This window comes from Phoxinus phoxinus (genome assembly GCF_949152265.1).
Source record: "Phoxinus phoxinus genome assembly, chromosome: 2".
Classification (NCBI taxonomy): domain Eukaryota; kingdom Metazoa; phylum Chordata; class Actinopteri; order Cypriniformes; family Leuciscidae; genus Phoxinus; species Phoxinus phoxinus.
Window position 1 is genome coordinate 18,074,965 of NC_136877.1, and position 27,841 is coordinate 18,102,805.

The window sequence follows — 27,841 nt, forward strand, 5'->3', positions numbered from 1 at the left end:
TGAAGAATGCATTTGTAAGTCAATAATGTAAATAATAATAATAATCAAATAAAATGAGGCTTGGAACATTCATTCAATGATGCTGCCACCTATTGGTCAGAGTGCGTGATGCATGATGTTTTTTTTTCCTATATATTTATATTATTAATATATATATTTATATATATTTTTTTATTTATGTTTATTGTTTAAATAGGTTTATGATTGTTTTACTACAAACAAACATTTACTGAAATAATTCTGGAGAAAATCTAAAACTAAAATATGGGGAAAAACGAATTATATTATCTTATCCTCACTTAAATATAGACAGATGATAAAAATGGGTGTGAATCGAGATTTTATGTTGATTTAGGTAATAAAAATAGCTATCTGTCAAAGTCCGTGTGTTATTCACTGGAAGTCGTTAAGCAGCTGAGCTGACTGTGACTGCGACTGTGAGCGGTCATGTGACTAAAGAGGAAGCGGGCGAGATGAACGCAGTGTACGGAGGAGTGGAGGGGTAAGTTTATAAAAATAATACAAAAACATGATTATGAAAAGGAATATAATCCATTTAAATTACTTTTTATCATACAAACGCTTGTATTAAAAAGCAACACTGTGCTCTAAGCGTGTTCCAGCCAGTCGTTTGGGAATGAATAAGCGAAGTAGTAGCTTCAGAGTATGAATGAGAGACTTTTCTTGACAGTGGTGGGACACACTCTAAAGCAGTGCTGGTCTCTGCTGATGGACATATCCTAGCTGAGACAGATGGACCATGTACTAACCACTGGGTGAGATGGGATAACATCCTTCAATATGGACTGAAGTCTTGTGTACTTGAGTCTGTCTACATCATTTTCTGTTCTTTTGTAGTTGGTTGGTGTTGACAAATGTATCAGTGGTATCCACGACATGGTCCAGAGGGCTAAAATCAAGGCAGGGCTGGACCCGGACACACCAGTTTGTTCATTGGTAAGGCGATGCATCGGTCAGTCATCCTCAACGCATTCCACTTCATCGGGTCGCTTTGACGTTGTCTACATTGTGTGTTGACAGGGCATGTCTTTGAGTGGTGGAGAGCAGAAGGCTGCTATCCAGAAGCTGATTGACGACATGAGGGAGAGATACCCTAAACTGAGTCACAGTTATTTCATTACCACAGATGCCATTGGTGCTATGGCAACTGCCAGTGACTATGGTATTATATGCAGTGTATTTGCAACCAGAAGGAGTAAAGAATCTCAGGACACAACTGTCACCCATTCCTAACTTTTTCTCTCTGTCTTTTTGTCATAGGAGGAATAGTAGTGATATCAGGCACTGGTTCGAATTGCAAGCTGGTGAATCCAGATGGCACACAGGTTGGCTGTGGGGGCTGGGGTCACATGATGGGAGACGAGGGCTCAGGTAACCATGTGAGAAGAGAAACTGATTGACATTACAGCACTGATATCACACAAACACCATCTCTTATCTTAGAAAGGTGTTATCTTATCTTACAAATGAATCTGATTTTAACATCCACCTCAATGAACTTATCGTAGGTGGACAGCTTGGATTCAGTGTGTCCCTGAAACGTGTTGTCATCTGATCATTTAAACCAAATTCAGGAGAAATACATCAGGTTGCTTCATGCTTTTTTACTGATCAGATAGCTGTCTGTGGAAGTTTGGGAGCCCTGCAGTCCACATACTGTAAAGGTGCACACCTTTTAGGATAGTAGTGTAAATAAGCTCAGAGACACAAATTCGTCCTGTTCAATAGCTAAGCATTAACTACTCACGTAATGGGTAATCGTACTAAAACAAGGGTTTGCCAGCTTGGTAAGACTTGATCATTTGTCAAACAAGGAAAAAGTTATCCGTATACTACTGTTCAAAAGTTCAACACTTTTGTTGTCCTTCTCTCTGAAACCTATTTAATTAGATCACTGCCTTTGACATTTTATATAGAGTGCAATAAAGCATCATACTAAATCCATTTAAAAAAGGCTATTATTCTTCTGTATGTGCTTGAAGACTTTAACACAGGCAGTGTTTTAATCTTTGGTTTGCTGAAACTCCATACAAAAGTGCAACCTTTACTAGCTGATTCATGTGAAATAGCAACCCACTCCTGTATATCCTTTAAATAATCATCAGATGATCTCTTCTCAGTGAACAGTAAAGCTATGCGATATGTGACCCTGGACCACAAAACCAGTCACATGTAGCATGGGTATATTTGTGGCAATAGCCAACAATACATTGTATGGGTCAAAAGGATCGATTTTTCTTTTATGCCAAAAATCATTAGATATTAAAGGAGAACTCCGGTCAATTTTAACATTGAGCTCAATTTTTAGTAAATTTGGAGTGCTATCAATACAGAGAACAACGACAAAAATCGGTGTTGCCTACACCGTGTTATCCTCTTTTTAAAATGTACACCCTATTGATTTCAATGGGGCAAGTTTTAAACTTAACCAGTTCTTAGTCTTATCATCCTTGATGTGTCATTACAAGTGCCCAGCCATGTTGAGTGATTCCTTAAGAGTGAACACGAGTGAATCTGACTGCAGTAGATGTGAAAGATATGAATAAAAATGATGTTATATCAGCCAGCGCAAATACCTGTATTTAGTTCCTGTTTTCGGTGGAAGTCCAAAGTAGTCGATTGTCGAGTTCACGCGCATAGGTTTAGTGACTATGATCACGCGCGTGAACTCGACAATCGACTACTTTGGACTTCCACCGAAAACAGGAACTAAATACAGGTATTTGCGCTGGCTGATATAACATCATTTTTATTCATATCTTTCACATCTACTGCAGTCAGATTCACTCGTGTTCACTCTTAAGGAAGCACTCAACATGGCTGGGCACTTGTAATGACACATCAAATATGTTAAGAGGATAAAAGCAGGTTTAAAACTTGCCCCATTCAAGTCAATAGGGTGCAAATTTTAAAAATAGGATAACACAGTGTAGGCAACACCGATTTTTGTCGTTGTTCTCTGTATTGACAGCACTCCAAATTTACAAAAAATTGAGCTCAATGTTAAAATTGACCGGAGTTCTCCTTTAAGTAAAGAAGATCATGTTCCATGAAGATATTTAGTAAATTTCCTACCGTAAATATAGAAAACATTTATTTTTGTGAGTGAATGCAGCACAATCGTGAACATGAATGGACAACTTTAAAGGAGATTTTCTCAATGTTTATATTTTTTTGCACCCTCAGATTCCAGATTTTCAATAGTTGTATCTCCGCCAAATATTGTCCTATCCTAACAAAACCTACATCAATGGAAAGTTTATTCATTCAGCTTTCATATGATGTATACATCTCAATTTCAAAATTGTGACCCTTGTGACTAGTTTTGTGGTCCAGGGTCACATATAACATTATCAGTTTATAACAAAAACAGTTTGTCATCTAAAAAGAAGACGACGCTGTGCTACTTCAGAACATTGCAGGTTTGTCAAAACTCAAAACGTGATGTAGCTTTTGGTCACGCTACACTGATACTTGATGGAAAAAGTAGTTAGCTACTGGAAAGGCTACACTGTTTTAAAATCAACTGAGCTACTGAAAAATTTAGTTAAAGGATTGGTTTAGAGCTGTGAAACGATTAATCACATCCAAAATAAAAGTTTGTGTTTACATAATATATGTGTGTGTACTGTGTATAATTATTTTGTATATAGAAATACACACACAGGCATGTGTATATTTAAGAAAAATGTGTTATTTATATATAAAATATTTCTATTCATATGTACTATAAATAATATAAAAATATATATGCAGTATATAAATGCAAATATTTCTACAATTTCTATAATTATACACAGTACACACATATATTATGTAAACACAAACTTTTATTTTGGATGCGATTAATCGTTTCACAGCTCTAGATTGGTTCACTTCATAATTTACTCACCCCCACGTCATCACAGACGTTCATGTCTGTCTGTCTTTCTTTCTTTTGGAAAGACATTAAAGTTTTTGAGGAAAACATTCCATTATTTTTCTCCATATAGTTGACTTCAACGGGAACCAACGGTTTGAAGGTCCAAATGCAGTTTCAGTGCAGCTTCAAAGGGCTCTACACGATCCCAGCCGATGAATAAGGTTATTATCCAGCGAAACGATCTGTCATTTTCTAAAAATATATATACTTTTTAACCACAAATGCTCACTAGCACTGCGATGCGCCTCACATTACGTAATCACGTTGAAAGGTCACACGTGACATAGGCTGAAGTACCGACCTAGTGTTTACAAAGCGAACGTGCAAAGACCAAGTCAAACATCATTAAAAAAAAAACATAAATAAAAGGTAAAACAACGATGTTGGACGATTTTGAAGTTGGAGGAGAAAATGAGATTTTCACCCTACCTTTTTGAACTGGAATAAACGTGATTACGTAATGCGTGGCGCAGTGCTAGTGCAAGACGAGCATTTGTGGTTAAAAAGTATATATATTTTTAATTCAATCGTTTCGCTGGACAAGACCCTTATTCCTCGGCTGGGATCATGTAAAGCAGGGTTCCTCAAACTGGAGGGCCACTGTCCTGCAGAGTTTAGCTCCAACACTGATCAAACACACCTGAACAAGCTAATCAATGTCTTCAGGATCAGAAACTCACAGCTAGGTGTGTTTGATCAGGGTTGGAGCTAAACTGTGCAGGACAGTGGCCCTCCAGGACCGAGTTTGAGGAACCCTGGCCCTTTGAAGCTGCATTGAAACTTAAATTTGGACCTTCAAACCGTTGCTTCCTGCTGAAGTCCACTATATGGAGAAAAATCCTGGAAATGTTTTCCTCAAAAACCTTAATTTCTTTTCGACTAAAGAAAGAAAGACATGAACATCTTGGATGACATTTTGACGATGGATGACGAAAACAATTGTGCTGCTTAATATTTTTGTGGAAACCATGATACATTTTTTTCCAGGATTCTTTGATGAATAGAACAGCATTTTTGCAAATATCTTTTCTGTTACTTTTAATTAAATTAATGTATCATTGCTGAATAAAAAGTATTAATTTCATTCTTTTTTTAAACTGACATTCACATGGCATGTCAAACTACCAGGTCCAAACAACAACCTGTATCTGCCCTTTCTGATCTGCTAAGATGTTAACAGGACCTAAGCATTTTCTTATTCTCTGTCCTTATCCTCCTTTAGCATACTGGATTTCTCACTTGGCTGTTAAAACGGTTTTTGATGCCAGAGATAACCTTGTCACATCCCCTCATGATATCACCTATGTTAAGAAGGCCATGGAAGAATATTTCCAGGTTAGGACTTGTTGTTCATTTCATTTAATCTTGTGCTTAAATTGATACTTGAATAGAAATGATGGTGTTCCCTTGTCATGTTCATCTCCAGGTGTCGGATTTGATGGGAATGCTTCCTCATTTGTACAGAAACTTTCAGAAGTCACACTTCGCAGGCTTCTGTAGGAAACTAGCTGAAGGTATGTTACTGATGTATGCAGTGAGGTTGTGTGTGCATCACGCCACACATTATAACTCTTTGTGTTTGTGTGTGCATCAGGTGGCAGTGCTGGTGATGCTTTGTGCCAACACGTGTTCTTGGAAGCTGGAAAAGCCCTCGCGCAACACATTGTAGCTGTCCTGCCCAAAGTACACCAGGTTAAAAAAACAAAACAAAACACCCACAGTAATACAGCCATTCTCACTCAGTTTATTAATCTTACCATTTGTCACTGTGGTCTCTCATTCAGGATCTGTTTTCTGGGGAGCCTGGCTTGCCTGTTCTGTGTGTCGGGTCTGTGTGGTGCAGCTGGGAACTGATGAAATCAGGTGCGTAATGTGTATATACTGTATAGAGCTTTTCAGCTTCCCTGCAGAGACATCATTAATCCCACATCTGAGAATGTTCAAATTAGTCATGTAGAAATTATGTAGTGATACAGAAATTGTGGCTGGTCATTTCTTTTTTATGGTCTTTAACCAGTATGATTTTTAAAAATATTATATTGTAAATTTAAGGTGTTTTGCCTGCATAAAAAGTGGAGAAAGATCCAATCTTTTTTACAGGGCTTCAAGGTTTGATCAGGAATCAAAACATTTTAATGTACAGTAGAAAGGATGGATAACTTTGAAATGTATACCATTTGAAAAAGTTATTTAAAATAGTACTCTCTTTTTTTTATAATAATGGCAAAAAAAATGCAAAGGGATGAGCTTGGAAGAACCTAACAATCCTGGATCTTGTCAAATCGTCAACAATGAAATTGAGTAATCCATTTACGAAGAATGAGAAAAAGTAATGCAAAAGTAAACATAAAAGTTATTAAAACAGTATTTTCCATAAAAAGTAAACTAACGGAATTATAATATTTAATAACACAATATTTGAATGCATTACTTTTAAAAGCATCTTTCCCCAACACTGGTCATCGGTATATTGTGCATCCTTATTTTAAATAAAATCTTTTTCAAAGGGGCTATGTGGAGTTTTCAGCGGCATCTAGTAGTAGTAGCCTTTATTGTCACTTAGTCACAAGTACCAGCGAAATTACCAATCAACCTGTCCATGCACAAACATACATACAATATGAAAATGGGGTAGACAGGACAGGAAGACAGAGGATTGAGGAAAATAATGCGACATGAGCATGACATGAGGATAGGTGAGGGGAAAAAAGGCAACTCCCAGACTATGCTCCTGTGAGGAGTACAGTCTGGGAACAGGAAGAAAAAAAAAAAGGTGTGTCTAGCGGTGATGTTTCAGATTGCAACCAATACGTTTACGTTGTTTATACGTTGTTATTTATTATTATGTGGAGTTTGTTTTGGAGTCTGTGTTCGGCTGGTCGTTTCTTAGTATTAGCAGACTCATAAAGAGTCATAAAGTTGCAGTGTCGTCGCTGTTGAGTGCAAAGTCAGTAGACGCTCGGGAGCGCGCATGCAGGTCTCAGTCACGTCACTGGATCTCGCGGCAAATCCGACCCGGAGACTTCACATAGAAATAGCAGGGTTCCCGCGGGGTCTTAAAAATTCTAAAATTCTGAACTTTAAATTTAAGGCCTTAAAACGTCTTAAAAACGGCCAGATTTTCACCCGAGGTCTTAAATTTAATTTTGTCAGGTCTTAAAAAGGTTTTATCCTCGTTCATTTCCTGAAATGCTGGCCACACAAAGTAATTACAAAGTAGCAAAAAAAGTATCGAGTCGTAGCCTACAAAGCGGAGCTGTAGCAGGGGTCTCCAACACGTCGCTCGCGAGCTCCAGTAGCTCGTGCCCTGATTGGCGGTAGCTACCAAAGAGGCCGTTCACATATTGCATCTTTTGCTCGCTCAAGTTCGTTATTTCAAATTTAGGCACGCGGCAAAGCGCACTCATATTAGAAGCAATGCGGGCGTTTTTTCCAGGCGGAGCGAGATAAAAAAAAAAGCTCAACTTTTCAGAATTCTGCAAGCGCACCGCAGGTCGTGTGACAAGAACCAACCAATCCGCTTCACCCTTTCCGTAACAACATTGAAAGCTCAGTCAACATGAAGGATGGGGGTGCACCGTGCACCCAAACACTACAGGTGTTTTTCTCTTCTCCGTCAATAAATAATGGCTACAGCAAGCGTTTATCAGTGGTGGAAATCCATTAGCTAGCTACTGTCGTTGTAGAGAGCGCAGTGCATGGTTGCATAGCAACGACAGACGCAACGGGAAAATTGGACCAAATCTTACTATTAATAATAAAAGATAAGCTAATCTGCATTGTAAATGTCAGTAATTAATCTTTTTTTTGACACATTAATTCTATAAAAAAATATTTCAAGGCTGAAATACGTGAGGTTTATCTTTTTATAAAACCTCTTTTGTCAAAACTTTATTTGAACTTGTACATGTTAGTAGATAACATGTTGCAAGACACTCTTTTAAAATCTAGCCATCATTTTTTTCTGTTATTATTTTAATGTTTATGTAAACAAAAAGTGCATATTGATGCTAATTGTATTTGTTATTTGCTGGTTTAATCTTTATGGTCTTAAAATGTCTTAAAAAGGTCTTAAATTTGACTTACTGAAACCTGCAAGAACCCTGAAATAGGAATACTTGCTTTCAGAGGTAATAGCAAAACCCGCCAAGTGGATCATTTTATTGTGAGATTACCCCTTCACACACAGGCAATAAAAAATGGATTCATTTAGGTAGAAAAACTCCACATAGCACCTTTAAGTCAAGTCATCTTCATTTATATAGCGCTTTTAACAATGTAGATTGTTTCAAAGCGGCTTTACAGAGATAAACGGATATTTTAAGGTAACAGAGATAATTTTGTTATCAACGTTTTCATTTAAATAAAATGTAAATAAAATTTGTTTAATCGCCCAGCCCTTTCACAAGAATTAAACATTGTGTTGTGGATGTGGTGTTTTTGTGCTGCAGGTTTCACTCAGGTCCTCTCACAGGCTCAGGCTCAAGGTTTTAGTCACTTCCGTAAGTACAGCCTGCTCACTTTACGTCAGTCGTCCGCTCTGGGTGGCGCTAAAATGGGGGCACAGAATGCAGGAGCCACCCTCCCGCTGGACTACTCAGCCAACGCCAATGTGTTTTTCAGCCACACCTTCAATCAGTGATAGGGAACAAACAGACCTGAGATTACAGATGCCACTACAGTCTTATGTTGATGATCTGAAATGAGAACTTCCTGTTTTTGATATATAAAACTGATATAGAAATGTTTCCAGACTTTCGTCTTGGTGGTGCTGTTTCTAAAACTAGTCTTATCAATCAACAAACATTTTGAATGCATCCTGTTAAATGCACATATATACATTTCTGAACATTTCTAACACTATAATCTTTGGTAACATTTTGGTAAATAAAAAAATATAAACATAATAAACATTTGCAAACATTTCATTTGAAAATAAAACTATCATTTTTATTTAAATATAAACTCTAAATATGTAAATATTTAGTGTAGCAATGACGTGTTTCTTGTCTTGGCTGAAGTAAAAAATATATACCGTATATATATTTACCGGGAATAGTAGAGTTGGGGTTCTTGGACTCGGACGTGGACATTAATTGAATGAACTGGGACGCACTCGGGTGGACTTGTACTCAAACTTGACACAGACTCTGATATTTTGAAAAAAATAAGGCCAAAAAGATTTGATGTAAATGTAATGTTCAGGGTCAAATGACTGTCAGCATCAGTTCCTAACCCCACACATCTTTTCCTTATCACCACATCCTGTGTGTGACCATACATACATACAGATGTAGAAGACCCGCCTCTATTTGTCCTTGTTACAGGATGTACTGAAACTAATATCTTGCTGATCGTCATGAGACTTGTTTGGAGACGTACGGTATTTTAGGCAATCTGGTCTTCTAAGAACTTAAGCAATAAATGTTGAAAACCGGATCAAAACATCCATGATTTACGCATCAGTGAACCATTCAGCATTGACTATGGCTATGAAAAGGAACATGTGCTGTAAGATCATGGAACAAAATGTGTCAGCAACAGTGTTATTTTGTTATCATAGTTTTTGTCAATATTTTGTATTAGATAAGAATCTGGTCTCACAGTGACAGTGTGGATTGGCATGATGGTACACAGTACTTTGCATTGATATGATGGTACACAGTACTTTGCATTGATAAGACAAAAGATGGATTTTTTTTAAGGACATTAGATTCGAAACAAAATGTTCTTTTTCTTTTTGTAAACTGCCTTTCTATTTTTGGTGCTTATCAGAGGTTTGCATTTTGCTGTGTATCCTTTGTAAATCCTGCCATCAGTCTCCTGTGAACTTTCAAAAATATATAAAAATATTCGAGCTTGATAACAACTACAACAATAAACTGGATTTAGTAATAAAACAAATTGTCTTTGCTTATGCAGTGAAAACCAGAGTATGAGCACACAGAGACAGTACATGGACACACAACCTGAGCTTGACAGCTTTTCAATATGATTTACATGATCTTCACACTGTCTTCTGTGTCCTCTTGTCCTCGTTCAGCTGTTGTCCATCAATATCGCTGCACACACACTGAGATCCCATCAAGTTTGCAGACATCTATGCTGATGAAGCTGCCTGGCGTAAAGCGCACATGCCAATAAAATGTAACCTGTTATCTGAACAGTGTACATAATCAATAGGGCGATCTCACGGTTTGGGACCTTGTTTGTCTCAAAAAATGAAATCTATTGTTCACCATTTTAAACCATTGAATAATTTGATTATAAATTATTACAATATATATTTAGAGTTTTGAAGCCAAATGCACTATTTTATCAGTACGAGTATGTAGTGATGTGCTGTTACTAGGCCTGAACTGAAACTTCTCTGTTGATCAAATTATTCTTCTTAACTTGCAATTAAAATCACGTCAGACCTTCATGGTCAACTACGTCAGCATTTCCATACATTGTTTTATCAGATGTCTTTTTGCTATGGCAAAAAAAGAATACATAAGTAAAATAAAATTGATGGTAGATAAATCTTGACACTTGTTCAAAGTGTAGATGTTGTAATTGCTGTAATATATAATGCTGCTAACAAGAATTTCTCAATACCATTCATTATAGCTGAAAATTACTGTCTTATAATTGCCAGGATTTGATAGTTTGAATATCACCCAAAAAAGAATAAAATCAAATAAATAAAGTAGGGTTAAAGGGATTTCAGTAGTATGAGACTTGAATTTGTGATGAATGCCACGCTGTTTCTAGGCCTACTTAGATGTACTACATAAAAATACAAATAAATCACTTTCATGAACCTTAGAATGCAATTACATATTCTCCATTCCATAAAGCAGTTTAAATAAAAACAGTTATTCTGATGAGAAACCAGATGTTTCCAAGCCATCTCCTGGAAATTGATAAATGGATGATCGATTTCATGCATATGCATACGTTCAATGGATAGTATTTAATGGTAATGCTATATTAAATGTGAGAATTAATACCAAGTTTCAGTACACATTTTACTGGTAGATTTAAGATGCATCCAGACACAAGAAATAATCCAACTGAGTACGAACCTTTCTTCTTTATTTGCCTTTTTTCCCTTCCATTTTTTAAATGAAATTCAGTCCTGCGTGTAACGATTTAAATTCAAAATCAAAAGTTGAATTCATGTGAATTCCCCAACATCCTTTCCTCAGCATCCAACCAGGGGCTCCGCCCACCACAAGCCACACCCCCAGTCATTTATGGCCACACCCCTTAAAACTCAGGAATGTGAACAGATGCATCAAAACTTCCCGCGACAAAATATCAATTAAAAAACAAAAAAACAGGGGAGGGAAAGCAAAGACCTGATCAGGCACAAACTGTGAAACAATGACAAGAACAGCCCTTTCGGCAAGGGTAGAACAACATAAAACAGCCTGGTAATGAGTATGATATTAGCTAGTTACAGCACCTCCTAGAGGTCGTGTTTCAACTTAATACCCTTGGTTTGTACATAACAGAAATATAAAGCTATAGACAATCATCTCCCACCCCCCCAAAAAAAATACATTTGTATTCCTGCCCCTTCGAAAATGTGTAGAAGAGTGCATTTATGTGACCATCCAAAAACATGGGCACAACAGTCTTTGAGTATATGATCCGATGTTTGCATGAGAGAGGAGGAACGATGATCTTAGTATTTCACCCCAGGCACAAACTCCTTGGCTTCAGGGTTTAAGATGCTCTTTCGCTGGAGACAAAGAGAATAATCAATTACAATATATCTAACAAATTAGTGCTTTATTTTTAAATATTATTTACTGCTGAATGTAAAAATATATTTTTTGTCCATTCAATGAAAGTCAATGGTTTCCAGTGTTGTTTTGGACTCCAATAGAGTGCAACAATGCCAGACCACTTTTTTCAGCGGCTTGGTATCGGAAATAAAACAATATTACTGGTTTTTACTGTATTTTTTTTTTTTTTTTACAAATCAAAGCAACCTTGATGAGATAAAGAGACTACTTTCAAAAACATTTACGTGTGCAAACTTTTGACTGGTATAGACAGACACACACACACACACGGAGATCATTTCATTTATTAATAAGCTTATAGACCTTATGCGCCAGAGAACCTTTGAACTTCTAATTTTGCAGTCGTTCTGTAGTGGATTTACTTATTGTAAAGTTAACAAAAGTTATCATGAGGATTGTAATGTTTAAAGCGGACGTCTTAACAAATGTCAGTAGACCGGGAAGATTTTAAACGAGCCGTTCATTCAGAAATACGCAAGATCACTGTGAAAATACAGACCGGAAGACAAAAGACAACGAGCGCAGCGCTGAAAAGGGGCGGGGCTACATAAGGTCTATAGCAAATTATGCATTTACAAAAATTCAGCACAATGATTCAGAAGACTGACTACATAGTCATTTGAAGTGCTTCATGGGAGTGGACGGGGCCTACAGAACTCTTGTGGCATGAATTGCTGATTGTGATTCTCTGATTAATGGAGATTTATTTGCAGAATCATCTGTAATTTATCCATTTATTTATTTTTACCAGGAATTCCACTGTTAAATATAATCATTTAAAAAATACAGTGGCCTTAACATAAGCATTTACCATCATTATAACAACCTTGTGGCTTACAGTAGGTCAGTTTATAACTTATTGTTCAAAATCAGTTGAATGGCCTTTTACTTCAGGAACTCCACTGTTGCACTCTATGACTTTCATTGTATAAACAAAGAAACAGTCGAAACATATCTTTGTGTTTCATAGAACAAGAATTGACGTGAGGGTGAGTAAATGATGACAATTTTAGGTGTACTAACTAGCCTATATTTCTAAGATTATTTGACTATTTTATAAACTTATGTCCATGAGCTCACCAAGATTTCCTCTGCGTTGCCGTTGCTGACAGAAAGTCCGTTGAGCTGTTGCTGAATCTGTCCGACTGATGGGAGGTCTCTCTCAGGAATGAACCAATCCTGATCCTCCTCATCCAACATCTCTTGGAAACAGCGCTCCAAAAACTCTTGCTCAAGCAATTCCTCCTCTACCTGAGATATAAACAGATTGACAATAAGGTAAAAGGTAACTTCCAAGCTGATTTAAAAATATGATAATATGTAAAGCCTTTTTACATTTGGCAATTCAAGAGCCACAGAACTCCAAATGCTCCTAAAAATGTAAAACTATAAACTGAACTGTACTGAACGCTAACACACACCTCAGTCATACTGAAAAACCCAACCTGATCGGAGTTTGTGTGTTTTTAACTAAGTCTACAGACCTGCCGATTATATTCCTCCTCGTTCTCCATCCACATGTACTCTGCAAAAGGGTTGGACTCATTCTCTGCATGCCCATTGGCTACTGGATCCTTTCCCTCACTTCCTGAAACCCCACTGCCCGACATCTTTCCTACGTCAGCCCCGTTCATTTCTGCTGGCTCTGAAAAAGATAAACATACATACATGTTATGGATACATCAACACCAAAATCATGTCTTATTTTGACAGCAATAACATTATAAAATATAGCTGCAAGCAGCGATTACGGGCCCAAGCCGGTGGCACCGCCACCCTGGTGCCTTTAGTTGCACAGACAGACGGACACTAGGGCTGCACGATATGAGGAAAAGCTGCGATGTGCGATAACATTGTTTAATATTGCGATGACGATATGACTTGCGATAAATGTGATTGTTAACTATACTGTTCCCATGTCTTAGTGCTTTAATAGGTTCTTTGCGTGATAGGTCAAACGTTTATTACCTGCCTGGTTCAGAATACACGATTTTAGCGCGATTTTGGCACGATCCGTTGTATGGGTGTCGTGGAGATTCGTAATAACGACAACGGGCGTCGTGACGCAAGATTCGATCGTTTCATCTCGTATAGTGTGTCATAGTGGGCGACAACCTACGTCGCGTCTGCGATGCTTCACGACAGAAAGACTATAGCATGTTTAATTCTTTAACGGTCCTCCACGACGGGTTGAATATGTGAGCGAGGCGAGACGTGAGTGAGTGCAACAGTGAGTGTGTGAGCGTATGTGTGTGCGTGCGTGCGTGAGTGAGTGAGCGAGGGACAGTGAGTGTGTGTGTTTGTGTGTCTGTGCGTGCGAGTGAATGTTTGCAAGTGAATGTGTGTGTGTGACGGCACGCGATGACTGGTCGGAGAGCAACGTGTAGTCTGACATGTTTCTTGTCCACGACAAGATTTTAGGAGTCAAAAACGTGTAAGTTAGTGCTAATCTGAACCAGGCATTATTCATCGTGTCAGGCTGTCTGTTGCGATGTGTTCATCGCGGGAGTTCATATCGCGATGACGATGAAAATTCGATGTATCGTTCAGCCCTAACGGACACACACACACGCACGCACACACACACACACACACACGCACGCACACACACACACACACACACACACACACAGAATGGCAGGGGGAACTCTGTCAGAGAGAGACAAAACCACATTCAAACCAAAATATCTGACTTCCTGTTGGTCGGAGCTAATGACTGTAAATGAGAAAGTTGTCCGGCTCGATGTGCACAAAATACATACCGAGTTTTGTGACTGTAGGTAAAAATACCCCCCCCCCACTTTAGTCAAAAGCATCTTGAAAGTAACACACTTCCTGCTGCCAGTTGGTGGCGCTATAACTTTGACTCACATTAGTTACATCCATGTGATCGGCCTCTTACAACAAACACGCTACTGAAGTTTCATCAAGATCAGTTAATGTATGAAGACGTTATAACACATCGTGTTTCTCTTTTCTCGCCATAAATTCTTTTCCTCGCCACGGCCAAACCGTTCGAGATATCAAAAATCCGTCTGCAATTTAGCATCCTCAATGTCTTGACTTCATGCTGACAGAGTTTGGTGGCGATCAAAATAATTTTCTAGGAGGAGTATATAAAATTCCAGGGGGATTCGTTTTTAAACAACCCATAATAGCCGACTTCCTGTTGGACTGGCGTAAAACTTAGAGCACGAAAGTTGTTCGGCCCGATTAAATCTATATGTGTACCGAGTTTCATATTATTACATGCAAACGTGTTTGATATATGGACCAAGTTTTCGGACCACGTTCAAGGGGGCGCTGTTGAGCTCCCCTGCCACGCCCGGGTACCAGCTTCAGTCCGGCCCTAATGGCCGCAGGTTCTGACCTGTGTGCAAAGTTTCAAGAGTTTTCGAGCACGTTAAGGGCCCCAAAAGTGCCCGAGAAGTCCCACACAGCAGAGAAAGGGTTAACATAAAGCCCCCCTCCTCTCTCACACACACAGACACTGAGAGAGACTGGCAAAATTCCCATCAAATCACATTCAAACCAAAATATCTGACTTCCTGTTGGTCGGAGCTAATGACTGTAAATTAGAAAGTTGTCCGGCTCGGGGAGATAAATATAAATACCGATTTTTGTTACTGTAGGTAAAACTAATACCCCATTTTTGACTAAAGGTGGCGCTACTGAGCCCCTTACCACGCCCGTTTCTGAAACTTTGCACAAGTGTACTAGGCAATAAATGTAAAGTGTCTGTCGAGTTTCATGCAATTTCAAGCATGTTAAGAGTCTCAAAAACTTTAAAAAAGAATATTAAAGTTTGATGCGTTGCCATGGCAACAGTATTTAAGATATCAATAATCCTTTCACAGGTCTACATCTGCCGTGTGTTTACATTATACAGATGAAGTTTGAAGCAAATCGGTAAAAATAAGAGGGTGACTTCAAAGCATTTTGAAAGTGACACACTTCCTGCTGCCAGTTGGTGGCGCTATAACTTTGACTCACAATAGTCACATCCATGTGCTCTAAGTTTTACGCCAGTCCAACAGAAAGTCGGCTATTATGGGTTGTATGGAAACGCATGTTCTGGCATTTGAAACACTTCTCCTAGAGAATTACTCCGATGACCACGAAACTCGGTCAGCATGAAGTCAAGACATTGAGGATGATAAATTGCGGACGGATTTTTGATATCTCGAACGGTTTGGCCGTGGCGAGGAAACAAATTTATGATTAAAAAAGGATGCATAAAGTGTGTTATAACTTAGTTATAGTTTTACCTACAGTTACAAAACTCAGCGTGTATATTGATATTATCAAGCCGAACAACTTTCTAATTTACAGTCATTAGCTCCGACCAACAGAAAGTCAGATATTGTGGTTTGAATGTGGATTGTGTCTCTCTCTGTCTCTCTGCCATTCTGTGTGTGTGTGTGCCTGTCTGTGTGGGGTGGGGAGGGGAGGGGAGGATCTGTCTGTGTGTGTGTGTGTGTGTGTGTGTGTGTGTGTGTGTGTGTGTGTGTGTGTGTGTGTGTGTGTGTGTGTGTGTGTGGGAGGGCACACACACAGACAGCCCCCCCTGTCTCTGTGTGTGGGGGGAGGGGGGCAGAAAGACTATTAAAAATAGGTATATTGTGCCATCTAGTGTTTTATACTATGTATACATGTGTTTTTTTCTTTTAAACAAGTGTTTTAAAGTACAGTAATTTCAATGAATATATATACCACACTTCATAGGAATTTTCGGTGTTGTGTACTTATAATGGCTGCTGATTTCATGTGTCCGTTAAGTCCATGAGACTGTAGGGTGTCTAATTTTTAATTTTAGGTTTCAGAAGGGTGCTCACGCATACTTTGTGGTTGATATGTGCCCTCGATGCGCACTTTTGCAGAACCCACACTGATGCAAGCTCTAAAGCAGACTTCTTCTGGACAGTCAAAGCGGAGTTACGTTATTGCCCGTCGTGCACAGGAACCCTAAAGGCACCGGGGTGGCGGTTTTTATATATATATATATAAATAAATATAGCTGCAAGCAGCGATGGAGGGCCCAAGCCGGTGGCACCGCCACCTCGGTGCCTTTAGTGCAACTAAAGGCACCGGGGTGGCGGTGCCACCGGCTTGGGCCCGTAATCGCTGCTTGCAGCTATATTTATTTATATATATATATATATATTTAATATTTTGTTTTGTCAAACAATATGAGCGGCTATTTTAAATGTATACTTCTTTCTTTGTTTCAAGAAAGCAAACTGAAACTGCCACCTGGAATGTAACATTCTACAAATAATTTCAGACATCAAAATAATATACAAAAATACAGCAAAAAATCTGGCGTGTACTAAGAGAGCAAACTGTTTGAACTGACCACAAAAAGCACACACATACAATATATATATATATATATATATATATATAATGCATTCCAAATACATATTCAGTATTATTAAACACACAAACTACCATTCAAAGGTTTGGGTTCAGTAAGATATTTTTGAAAGTATCTTATGCTCAACAAGGCTTGAATTTATTTGATAAAAAATACAGTGTTTTTATTTTTACAATTACAGTATATTGTGAAATATTACAATTTGAAAACTTTTCTATATTAAAATATTTTAAACTTAATTTATTATTTAAAATTATTCTGTGATGTTCAAATTCAAAGCTGAATTTTCAGCAGCCATTACTCCCAGCTTCAGTGTCACATAATTCTACTATGAAAGAAACTGTTTGCTTAAGTTTTTTTTATCAATTAAAAGTTCAAAAGAACAGCGTTTATTTGAATTGTTTGTAGTCTGTACTGTCACTTTTGCTCCTTTTAATCAGTCCTTCCAGGATAAAAAAATATTTTTTTAATCCATCTAAACGTTTGAATGGCAAATATAACAATGAAGAATTAGAGAAATATTTTACAATAATTTTAAGAGTTGGGCAAGTGCAGGGCTGCTGAAAGGAGACGAGGCGAGTAGCTGTTTATATAGTATAATGCTAAACACTATTGCATAAGGCTTGTCATAATACTTAAACAACCACACCTACTCATTCTGTACATGGACAGGATCACATTCCATAATGATGCAACTTTGCAACATGACTGAACACTCACCATGTTGATCTGTTAAGATCATAAACAGAATTAATTAATAAACAGCACACACTAATAATATATGTAATGTACATTCCCAAATAAATCCTGATAGTTTTTCGATTTGGTTGTTTCTTTTTCAGATTTGTTTGCCAATAGACTGCATTCTTGCACGTCTTAACCCCTGTACAATGCATTAAAAAATCTGCTCAAACAGAAACACCTAAGTTAGTAACTCAAAACATGTGCATGTTTCTTAGCTGCAGGCGTCAACAGTAATGCCTGCTGTAAACACTAGAGGGAACAATGAACCTGATACATAATAAAATGCCTGAAGAATCTTAACAACCCCTTTATTTCACACAGCCTTTAAAGTGTGTGGGCATGAAGCTAGCTATACAAACTCTGAGTTTCAGAGTAGGTTTAGACAGTTGACATAACTATATATAAAACCTGGTTTAGATAAGCGGGCTCACATATAAACGTTCTGTTTTATCCAGTAACTCTGAAGCGCTTGCGCCTGAAAGTGTGACACGTGCGGCAAACAGCCAATCACACGGAACACGATGACGATGGCTCTGGCGCGCAATTCACTACTCTGCTGAAGATTATAAGATCTTTATGAATAAATATCATGAATTTAAACGCATTTACAAAGCATGAACACACCCTGATGATGCAGAGAAAGTTTGAGATGGCAACTGAATTAAATATGTGACTATAATTTGATTCCCTTGCATTTATAATTTAAATTAGGCTATTTATAGAGCTCAAAAGAAAACACATAAGTTTAGTCATTTTAAAAGATTTATATATTAAAGCTTGTATTTCTATTTATATACATATATTTATATTAGTTTCAATGCAAAGTTTAATAATAATTGTAAATGTATAATTATTTAACCAACATATGAATAATTATAATTCCTATAATATAAATAAAGTCTTTATATCTACGTTAAGTTTTTCATTGTACTTGGTAACTTGTAGACATGACAAATTAATTTTTATTCAATTACTTTAAATGTTTATATATTACTTTAAATATTTATGTTTATTTATATATATATATATTACTTTAAATATTTATGTTTATATATATATATATATATATATATGAGAACTGCTTTAATTGGGAGCAAGAGACGGGAATTAGTTTTATTGCATCAGATATGTCACTTTGCTCACAGCTGATATAACCTCCTATAAAATAAAACCTGTCTCCGGAGCAGGTTAGCCGTGTAACATAAGTAACCATGGCGATGAACACCGCAAACAGCGTTTGCAACAGGCCTCGTGGAGGGCCAGTCCTGCAGTTGAGCTCCAACTATGGTTGTAAAGGGGCAAACAATTTCCCAAAACTTTCCATGGGAACTTAATCTGGGGAATCTAAATTGGAAACTTAACAGGAATTTATGGGAATTAATTGGAATTTTGGGGAAATTCATATGAACTGTATCATATACAAAGATAAATATGAACATTTTGCTTGGTCATATGACTCATAAGTGGACGTTAGCTATTTATTTATTTTTGCATATTGATATATTTTCCAATTAATTACTTCTAATTAAGTAAATATGAAAAAATATTTTTATAGCAGCAATTGTTATGCATGTGTTATTTATTTCAGTGTCACATGATCCTTCAAAAATCATTCTAATGCGGATTTGATACTACACTTCCAGCTATATCACTGTTGAAAACAGTTGTGTGCTGCTTACTATTGTTTTGGAACTTGTGATACTTTTTTCAGGATTCAATGATGAATAAAAAGTTTAAAAGAACAGCATTTATTCAAAATAGAAATATTTTCTAACAATTACTATAACTTTTTATTTTACAGTAGTGTGTATTGTTATAAAAGGTTTTTATTTTAAATAAATGCTGTTCTTTATTAACTTTTTGTTCAAAGAGTAACACTTTAGTTTAAGTGTACAGCAAAAAAACTAAAATAAACCCATAACTACGTTTTTATAAGTTGTCGACCCAAAAAAACAAGCATTGAAGGACACAAAAGTGGATACAGGCAATTGAGACAGAGTCGTGTCATATTACTCTGAGAACTATACACTCACTGATGGGGAACGTAATCGGCGACAGGACATGCAAAAAAAAAAAAATCATTATTTTTAACCATGCCAAAGGTTTATTTCACCACCCTATGTGAACCTGAGAGGAGGATATATATTGAGAAACTAAATTGTATTGGTCTATGTCAGTGCCCCTTTTCCTTACCTTCCTTTTGTTGGAGAAATGATCAACCTGAACGGCCCAACGTGAACCCTGACATCTACAACTATTTGATTGAATCACCAGGTAACAGCCTCATTTAGCCTATACCTATACCTAACAAAGATCAATAGATCAACCCTTAACTTATGTAATAATAATCAATAAGCACATAGCCTCAGCTTTATGAAAGTTAGTTGCAGTTGATTACTAAAATGATGGGACAAGTTATTTAGAAGGCTAATTAGCTATGTGTGTTAGCAAGCTGTAGCTTGGGCCAATTGGTATTTTTCCACTTTGATGTTTACTATAATAAATATGAACTATTTGATTAAATGTACCCATTCTTCCAGCTGATGCTTCACGTCTTATTGCCTGTATCCACTTTTGTCTCCTTAAAGGCTAGCTTTTACGGTCCGGTAGCTTATAAAAACTTAGTTCTGGGTTTTTTAGCTTGTTTGCAGTACACCCTGTCACACAGCAGCTTTTAGGCATTGTTCTGTCTTTTATTAGAAGCAAGAAATGTTTAATAAGCTATTAATAAAACCATTAATAAGCAGTAATTAGAAGTTTATTGAAGCATAAGTCGTATTTAATAGTGAGAACCCTAAACTAAAGTGTGACCCATCATCCTGAAAAAGTATCGCAGGTTATAAAAAAATATTAAGCAGCATAACTGTTTCCAACATTGATAATAAATCAGCATATTAGAATGATTTCTGAAGGATCATGTGACACTGAAGGCTGTAGTAATGGCTGATGAATAAACTATTTTAAAGTATATTAAAATAGAAAACCAATATTTTAATTGGTAAGAATATATCACAATATACAGTACTGTTGTTATCACTGCGTATTATGGAGGAATGCACAGTGCATGCAGGGGGTGCGACCCGTGATTGAAGAATGTGCAGGGTGGAAATTCAACAGAAATTTATTTCAATCTTACAAATTCACAGTTTATTCCCATGGACAGTTTCCAGCCTTGAAAATTCATGGAATTTTGCAACTCTAGCTCCAACTTCACTTAAACACGCCTGAACCAGCGCACCATCAAGTTCTTACTAGGCATAGCAACTTCCAGACAGGTTTTCGAGGCGAGATAAACGCTGCAGGACAATTAGGAGCAGGATTGGACACCCCTGGTCTAACCTGTTGCAGCACAGCAAGAAAAAGCAGGTTAGGGAAGAAGAAGAAAAAGATTCCACCGGCTTACAAGCATTGACTGAAATCTGAACCTGAATGCTGCCTCCATAGGCCGTGTATTAAAGGGGTGGTTGAGTATGATTTCACTTTTCTAACTTTAGTTAGTGTGTAATGTTGCTGTTTGAGCATAAACAACATCTGCAAAGTTACAACGCTCAAAGTTCAAAGCAAAGGGAGATATATGCTTTTAAAGAAAAGGACTACAACAAACAGCTGGTATGGACTACACATTCCTCCGGGATTAGTGACATCACCGATCCTAAAATGTACATAAGCCCCGCCCCCGGGAACACACAGTCCATGTTGAGAAGAGGAAAAGTTGTTGTTGAGTACATTTGTGAGTCAGCTCAAACTTTAGCATCCGTCTTTTCACATGCAATAGAAAGTCACTCTGTGTGCATCTCACAACAGTTCTTATACGAGCAATTTATAGATTATCATGACAGAATATGCTAATTGAAGAGAGTTAACTCCACATCAGCAACATAAATTCATCAACTAACCAATCAGAGACGTCCTGTTGCATTCTACATGTTGTCATTCTTCTTGAGTCTCTCCATCTTTGTCTGACTCCGTTTTAACATCAAAGGCAGAACAGTTTCTGTCAGTTTAGTGTGTCTGCGTGAGGTAATCGCAGCTGCTAACACACACAAGCTCTTGAAACTCCGCCCTCTGCAGAAGCTTATTTGCATTTAAAGGGCCAGCCACAAAACCGTGCGTTTTTGCAAACCCTCAAAAAGTGACAACTTTAAAGAGGCTATATGCGTTTTTCTGAAATTTAAACTCGCGACTGACACCTGTGGCCAAAAAACAGAACTCTTCCTTTCTGCTCGCTCGTACGTGCACACTTCACAAGTCATCTGCTGCAAGGAGGTCAGGTCAACATTGTGTTTACAGAGGTAAGAACAGTCAAATACATATATTGTTTGAGATAAGTGTTCTGAGTGATCTGAAACGTTTAACATGAACGCGCTTGACGTCACATCCGCAGACAGCGCGGGAAAAATCCGACCCGACAGAAAATAGGAAAAATAGGATACAGGCTTATAGGTGCACCCACTGTGAGCAGACAAGGTGTCAGTGTGCTCATCAGGAGATGTTTGAGTCATAAATGGTAAAATAAAAAGGCTATTGTTTCGTTTACTTTGGGGAAAAAGTACCATATAGCCCCTTTAACATACTATATAAAAATATCTGTGGGGGTATTTTGTGCTAAAACTTCACACACACACTCTAGGGACATCAGATATTTATTTTACATATTTTACATGTGAAAAGGGCATTTTACCACCCCTTTAATAATAATAAAAAAAAGGCCATGTTTTTTTTTTACATTTCTTGACTCATCATTTGATCAAAAAGTGGTTGCGTCTTGCTGAATTAAGCATACATTAAGTCATGTGACTAATGTATAGTGAGGTGTACAATGTAGAATTCTGTTGTTTGATTTATTGTGACAATGAAGAATAGACAGTAGGCAATATGTCGTACTGTGCAGCATTGAGTTCATAGGAAGGTAGCAGAACCACAGAACATTTGTGGCTGTCTGTCTAATGTGTGTTACGTTGGTGTATGAGAGATCAGAGACTTAAGGCTTAATAATAGCAGTGACATCACTGGAGGAAATAAGCTCATCTGTGAGTGATGACATGAGAGGATGAGCTACTAAGATGAAGGACTGGGGGCTTCAAACACACCTGACAGGTGATAGATAGCAAACAGAGACACACACCTTAAACAAGCAAACGGAGTACGACTTCACTGACACAAGGGTTCTGACAAAACATTCATCTGCAATGCTGAGCCCATGTTATGTTACACTTTTTTTGGTAAATCCATCAAAATGTCACCTCTTCAAGACAGCCATGTCTAAGATAGAGATGTATAGATGCTACATTCGATTGCTCGAGACACGTCAGCGCACGCCATCTTGCAACGGTCAGCCTGTCAGAATCAATGATGCCACAACATTGCAAAGCTTCAGCTAGTTGTGAAACCACCAGGATTTAAATTCCCAAAGAAATGGGATAACCTTTCACAGGTAAGAATGTGTTGGTTTGTGTTTTTAAATTAACTCAATATTACATGTTTGTACGAACAAACCGTTTCAATGCATTACATAAATATTAGGGGTGGGAATAACCAGAGGCCTCACGATACAACACGTTCGATACATATCACAAGGCTATACGTTACATTTAATAAAATAAAAATGAATGAGGAAATCTCACATCCTAGATGAAAACAGGGCCCTTGCTCACATTTCCAATATGAGTACACAAGTGACAAACCTATATGAAACAGTTATGAAGAGGAAAATGGACACTAACTGACTTCAGCTGAACAACAGCTAAACACCATTTTCTTTTTTTAGAGCTGCTTTACAGCAGAATTGAACTCTGTTTGCAGCAGCATCATTGAATTGTTTTACTGTTAACACAGTAAAGCTGCTTTGAAACTATATTGTATAAAGCGCTTTAGTGACTTGACAATGACAAAAAAAATGTATTTAGCTAAAACTTGTTTTTTTCTAAAGCAAATAGTTTAATTTTCCTACAAGGTAATAATAATGTCATTTTAAAAAATTATAATTAAATCTAAATTACTTATTTTACCTAGAATGTGTGTGTATTACTTATTTTAAGTTTTGTGCCACTGCCTTGCCTTCATCAAAAAACTCTATTGAAATCAACTGTAAGTGAAGTTTCTCTTGTGGCGTGCTATTTAGGATGATAATAATATAGATAGATATATGTACAGCATTCAAAATCAATCCATTATTATTTCTGTGTTAGGATGCTACATTGTGGAAACGAACCATTACTCCAAAATCACCTTTACAAACCCCTAGTGAGTTTGACTAAGCCAGCAGTGACAGTTCACAAAGCAACAGAATTTGGTTTATCCAGTATTTGAATCCTTAATATGGTCGCATTCACACAGCTTGGTTAATATTTACAGAACTGAAAACTGCATTCTGCAACTGAACTGGCACCTGTACATTTTCAGGACTCACAACTGCATTTTATGCAAACCCTGTGCCTAGTCCTGTGCTAAGAACTAGCCGTCTTTCATGTCATATAGTGCAAGAGAGACACTCCACATGAGCGTATAGAGGGTTTTTGTGTGTCATTTTGGAGCCATAGGAGCCGTTTCATTTAAAGGCATTTCATTTCATCAATCACACTCTTCTGGATCTTGCTCTTGAGAGTAACAAAAGCTGTTGTCTGTTAATGAAGATTTGACAGATTAACTCACACCTCAACTGAACACTTAAATGTCAAACGTAATAAGACTTTTCAGTTTTATGGACATCGCCATATTTGATCACTGTCACTATAGTAAGTTACAGGCGATAGTTACAACTATAATACATGTTTGACTTCTGTTACTTGTTTATACAGACAGGACTCAAGCAGCTATTGTAAGCAGCTGTGTAAACAGTATGTTTTGAGACTCACGCTTGTAAGTAAATGCAGTTAGTTGTCAATCCCAAACACTGACAATGTAGCTATAGTGACAAGAAAAAAAACTCCCAAATGTATAGGTAGCATCTTCCTCACAGTGCCACATATTCTCACACACACACACACACACACACACACACACACACTAATTAGGCCAGCAAGTGTAATCCAGACGAGAACATTTATAATATTGACAAACTAGGGTAGACCACTTTTTCTTAACACTCAGTCAGCATCACTGCAACAGTGCTACAAAGCTTATGTTCAAAAAATCTGTTTGTACTCTCTTTTGAATCTGTCTGCCCTCATTTTAAATATAAGACAAGGCCAAATCACAAGCATCTATGTATCATAGTCCATTGTCATATAAACATACGTTCACAAAACTAGTCTACAACATCCTACTATAGACTGTTTTATGGCTTTTTTAATGGTCCCAACACAATACAGATCAGGTCAACAAAATAACACCTTGGTCGAGTTCAGAGAGAATATGTTTATCAGCTCACTTGTCAAAGCATCCATTAATCACAGTCACAGATTCAGGATTCCTCTTTCACCCCTACAAGACAAGCAGCTAAGTCAGGACAACTGGGTCGATTTAAGAAGCTAATAATAGCAGTGGTTATACAAGTTGCATTTTGTTCAAACACAAAGTGATGTGTAACGTGTGTGACAGACTGCAGAAAACCTGAAGCTTATGCAACAACACGCCTCTGCATGTGTGTTTATACCATATAGGTTTAGAATACAGACACCAAGCTGAAATCTCAACAACAGCCTGAACACACAGATAACCTTTACTTCTTCAACACAAACTAGACAAGCACTCTGATATTGGGCCACAGGCGAATAAACAGAAAATAGTAAACAAACTCATTAAATATTTGGCAAAAAAAGTCTAAGTTACAATAATAGTTTAAACACGAACGCGCCGAAACACAACCACACAAACGGATTATCCGTTACACCGGTCTCTACACGAGCTTTATAAACACTCTTAAAGCCAATTATGTAATCCACTTTTACAGTATTACACCGAGAAAGGCAGAATAACTTATTTAGAGGACAAACAAGCTCTCAACAACGCGTATATAGCCTAACTCCATGGCATTTCTGAATAGGATATGGCTCATAGCAGCAATGAGAGTAAACTAGCATAGACTGACGGTCGTGCTGAGAAATGCAGTGACAACCCAAGTGTGCCTCAACACCCCTTGAAATGACGTGCGAGTTGTCCGTTTATCTAGAAGAACTTCGTAACAAATACGAGTAGCAAATAACGCAGTGTTAAACGTGTACGAGTAAAGCACTCCAACATGACGTACAATCAAACAAGATTCGGTTTGCACGGCCATATTTGCGCTCGGAACTGCTTTTTAGACATTAGACAGTATCCAGTCAATGACAGAGACAGACAGACGCTGTAAAGTCAGGTCGAGACGCGCAAATACACACACACACACACACACACACACACCGAGAGGAACACAGTGCAAGCTACAGAAAGCTACGAAAACCGTGCAAATATCGTACCTGGCATCGCTGACGCGTAATGTCCGTCAGATCTCTTGGAAATCTTGAGTTAACACTGTACGGAATGATTAATTCTTAATTTGCAAGGTAGTTGGGCTGAGATGAGATGGCTGACTGCCATTAGAGAAACACAACACATTACGAGCAAGACGGTCATGTGGTTCCTGCTTAAACAAACATCAACCCGCCTCCCTGTTTGTGTCTCTCTCAAACACAACTTGAATAAAAATGCAGTTATTGCATATCTGATCGTTTGATCATTTGTCAATGCCATCTTTATATACGAATGTTTAACACAGAAAGAAAAATATTAATATTAAATATACAAACAAACAAGTTGACTGTTTACAAACTTTTTCTGTAAAGCTGCTTTTCAGAGGAATGTGTGAATGAATGTGATAAAGCTGCGCAAAAACAGTAAGGCATGAGCATGCCAAAGTAATAAACCAGAATCGTTTAGGCAAATCGGTTCTTTCGAGTGGATTATTTCAAAGAACTAGTTTTAAAAAGACATCTCTGGTTCAGCTTTTATTGTACGTCCTTACGTAATCTACGTCATAACGTGACTTCTGACATACCATGCAGCGTAAGATAGCCTATTACATGTTCTACATAAGATGTTCTGCAGTTTTTCCTGTTATTCTACGTTGTCAATTGTGTTTCTTTAATAAGAGTTTTTGTAATTTCATTCCCTAGTTGTTTTTTGCATCTAAAAATGTATAGTCACAGTCAATTACACATGCTCAACAGCTAAATGTTTTGCACGATTTAATCAAATAATAGTTTTTTTTTTATTAGACCAACTCCTGTTGATCAAACTGTCATTTCAAATCGTAAACAACACTCAGCTGTCGACTTAATGCGAATCATGAAATAATCGTTTTGAGAAGTTTTGAATTTAAAATATTTTAATCAAAAGAAGATCAATTTAAATGAACATCCTCCCTGCATGTTTCTCTCAGAAACACAAAAATAAAAATACACTTTAATCTAGGCCTCATTTATTCAACTGAGCGTTTGATCATATTCCAGTATATTTTTAAAAAAAGAGCACGACTATAATATAGTTACATATTTAATTGTTTAAAAAGAAACGAGTTGGTTTTGGTGCAGAAAAACAAAATGTTTGTGCATGCAAAAAAATTAATAAAAAAAATTACAAGTTAATTTGTTTTTTCAAAATGTGATATGATCTTAACAAGGAGGATATGGCAGTAGGCTACCCTGTCAGTAGCCGGCTATCATATGCATTCACATTCCCATAAAACCAAGTAATATAACACAACAATCTTATATAATATGGTTCATGCTGGCCCATATTTCTATCTGATGTAATGTTTAATAACTGTCTGTTTTTCGCTACTTACTTTAAATTCCTCCGATGGCAACTAGCTACATCAGACACACCAGAGGAAATATTCTGTAGAGAGAAAGAAAGTCAGGACGCGGGCCAGTCTCTGATCGGATATTGACTTGTGAAAATGAGAGGACACACTGGAAAAGTGCTGACAGAGGAACCGTGTCGCTTTGTCATCTTGATGTTCTATGTGCCGCTGCGTAAATCACCAAATGTGCGTCACGT

The 27,841-nt window shown here is 37.4% G+C and overlaps 2 protein-coding genes across 5 annotated transcripts; one reads left to right on the plus strand and one right to left on the minus strand.

Moving 5' to 3' along the window:
• The first annotated feature begins 410 nt into the window (after window positions 1-410).
• nagk (N-acetylglucosamine kinase) lies at window positions 411-9,836 on the plus strand. Its single transcript, XM_079591455.1, has 10 exons — window positions 411-502; window positions 692-776; window positions 859-957; window positions 1,042-1,183; window positions 1,282-1,392; window positions 5,166-5,278; window positions 5,370-5,457; window positions 5,538-5,635; window positions 5,728-5,806; window positions 8,395-9,836. The coding sequence occupies exons 1-10, from the start codon at window positions 474-476 to the stop codon at window positions 8,583-8,585; spliced, it is 1,035 nt and encodes a 344-aa protein (XP_079447581.1). The 5' UTR covers window positions 411-473; the 3' UTR covers window positions 8,586-9,836.
• On the minus strand, window positions 9,686-27,841 carry LOC306987317 (polyadenylate-binding protein-interacting protein 2B-like). Of its 4 annotated transcripts, XM_079591474.1 has the most exons (5): window positions 27,755-27,841; window positions 27,627-27,679; window positions 13,227-13,387; window positions 12,823-12,993; window positions 10,884-11,675 (listed from the first exon to the last, which is right to left on the minus strand). In XM_079591474.1, exons 3-5 carry the CDS (start codon window positions 13,374-13,376, stop codon window positions 11,619-11,621), a joined length of 378 nt encoding a protein of 125 aa, XP_079447600.1. In that variant the 5' UTR covers window positions 13,377-13,387; window positions 27,627-27,679; window positions 27,755-27,841; the 3' UTR covers window positions 10,884-11,618. The 4 variants fall into 4 exon arrangements, with proteins under 4 accessions (XP_079447598.1, XP_079447599.1, XP_079447600.1 ...); XM_079591472.1 differs by lacking the exons at window positions 27,627-27,679; window positions 27,755-27,841 and adding an exon at window positions 26,260-26,510 and having other exon boundaries at window positions 9,686-11,675; XM_079591473.1 differs by having other exon boundaries at window positions 10,681-11,675; window positions 27,627-27,841.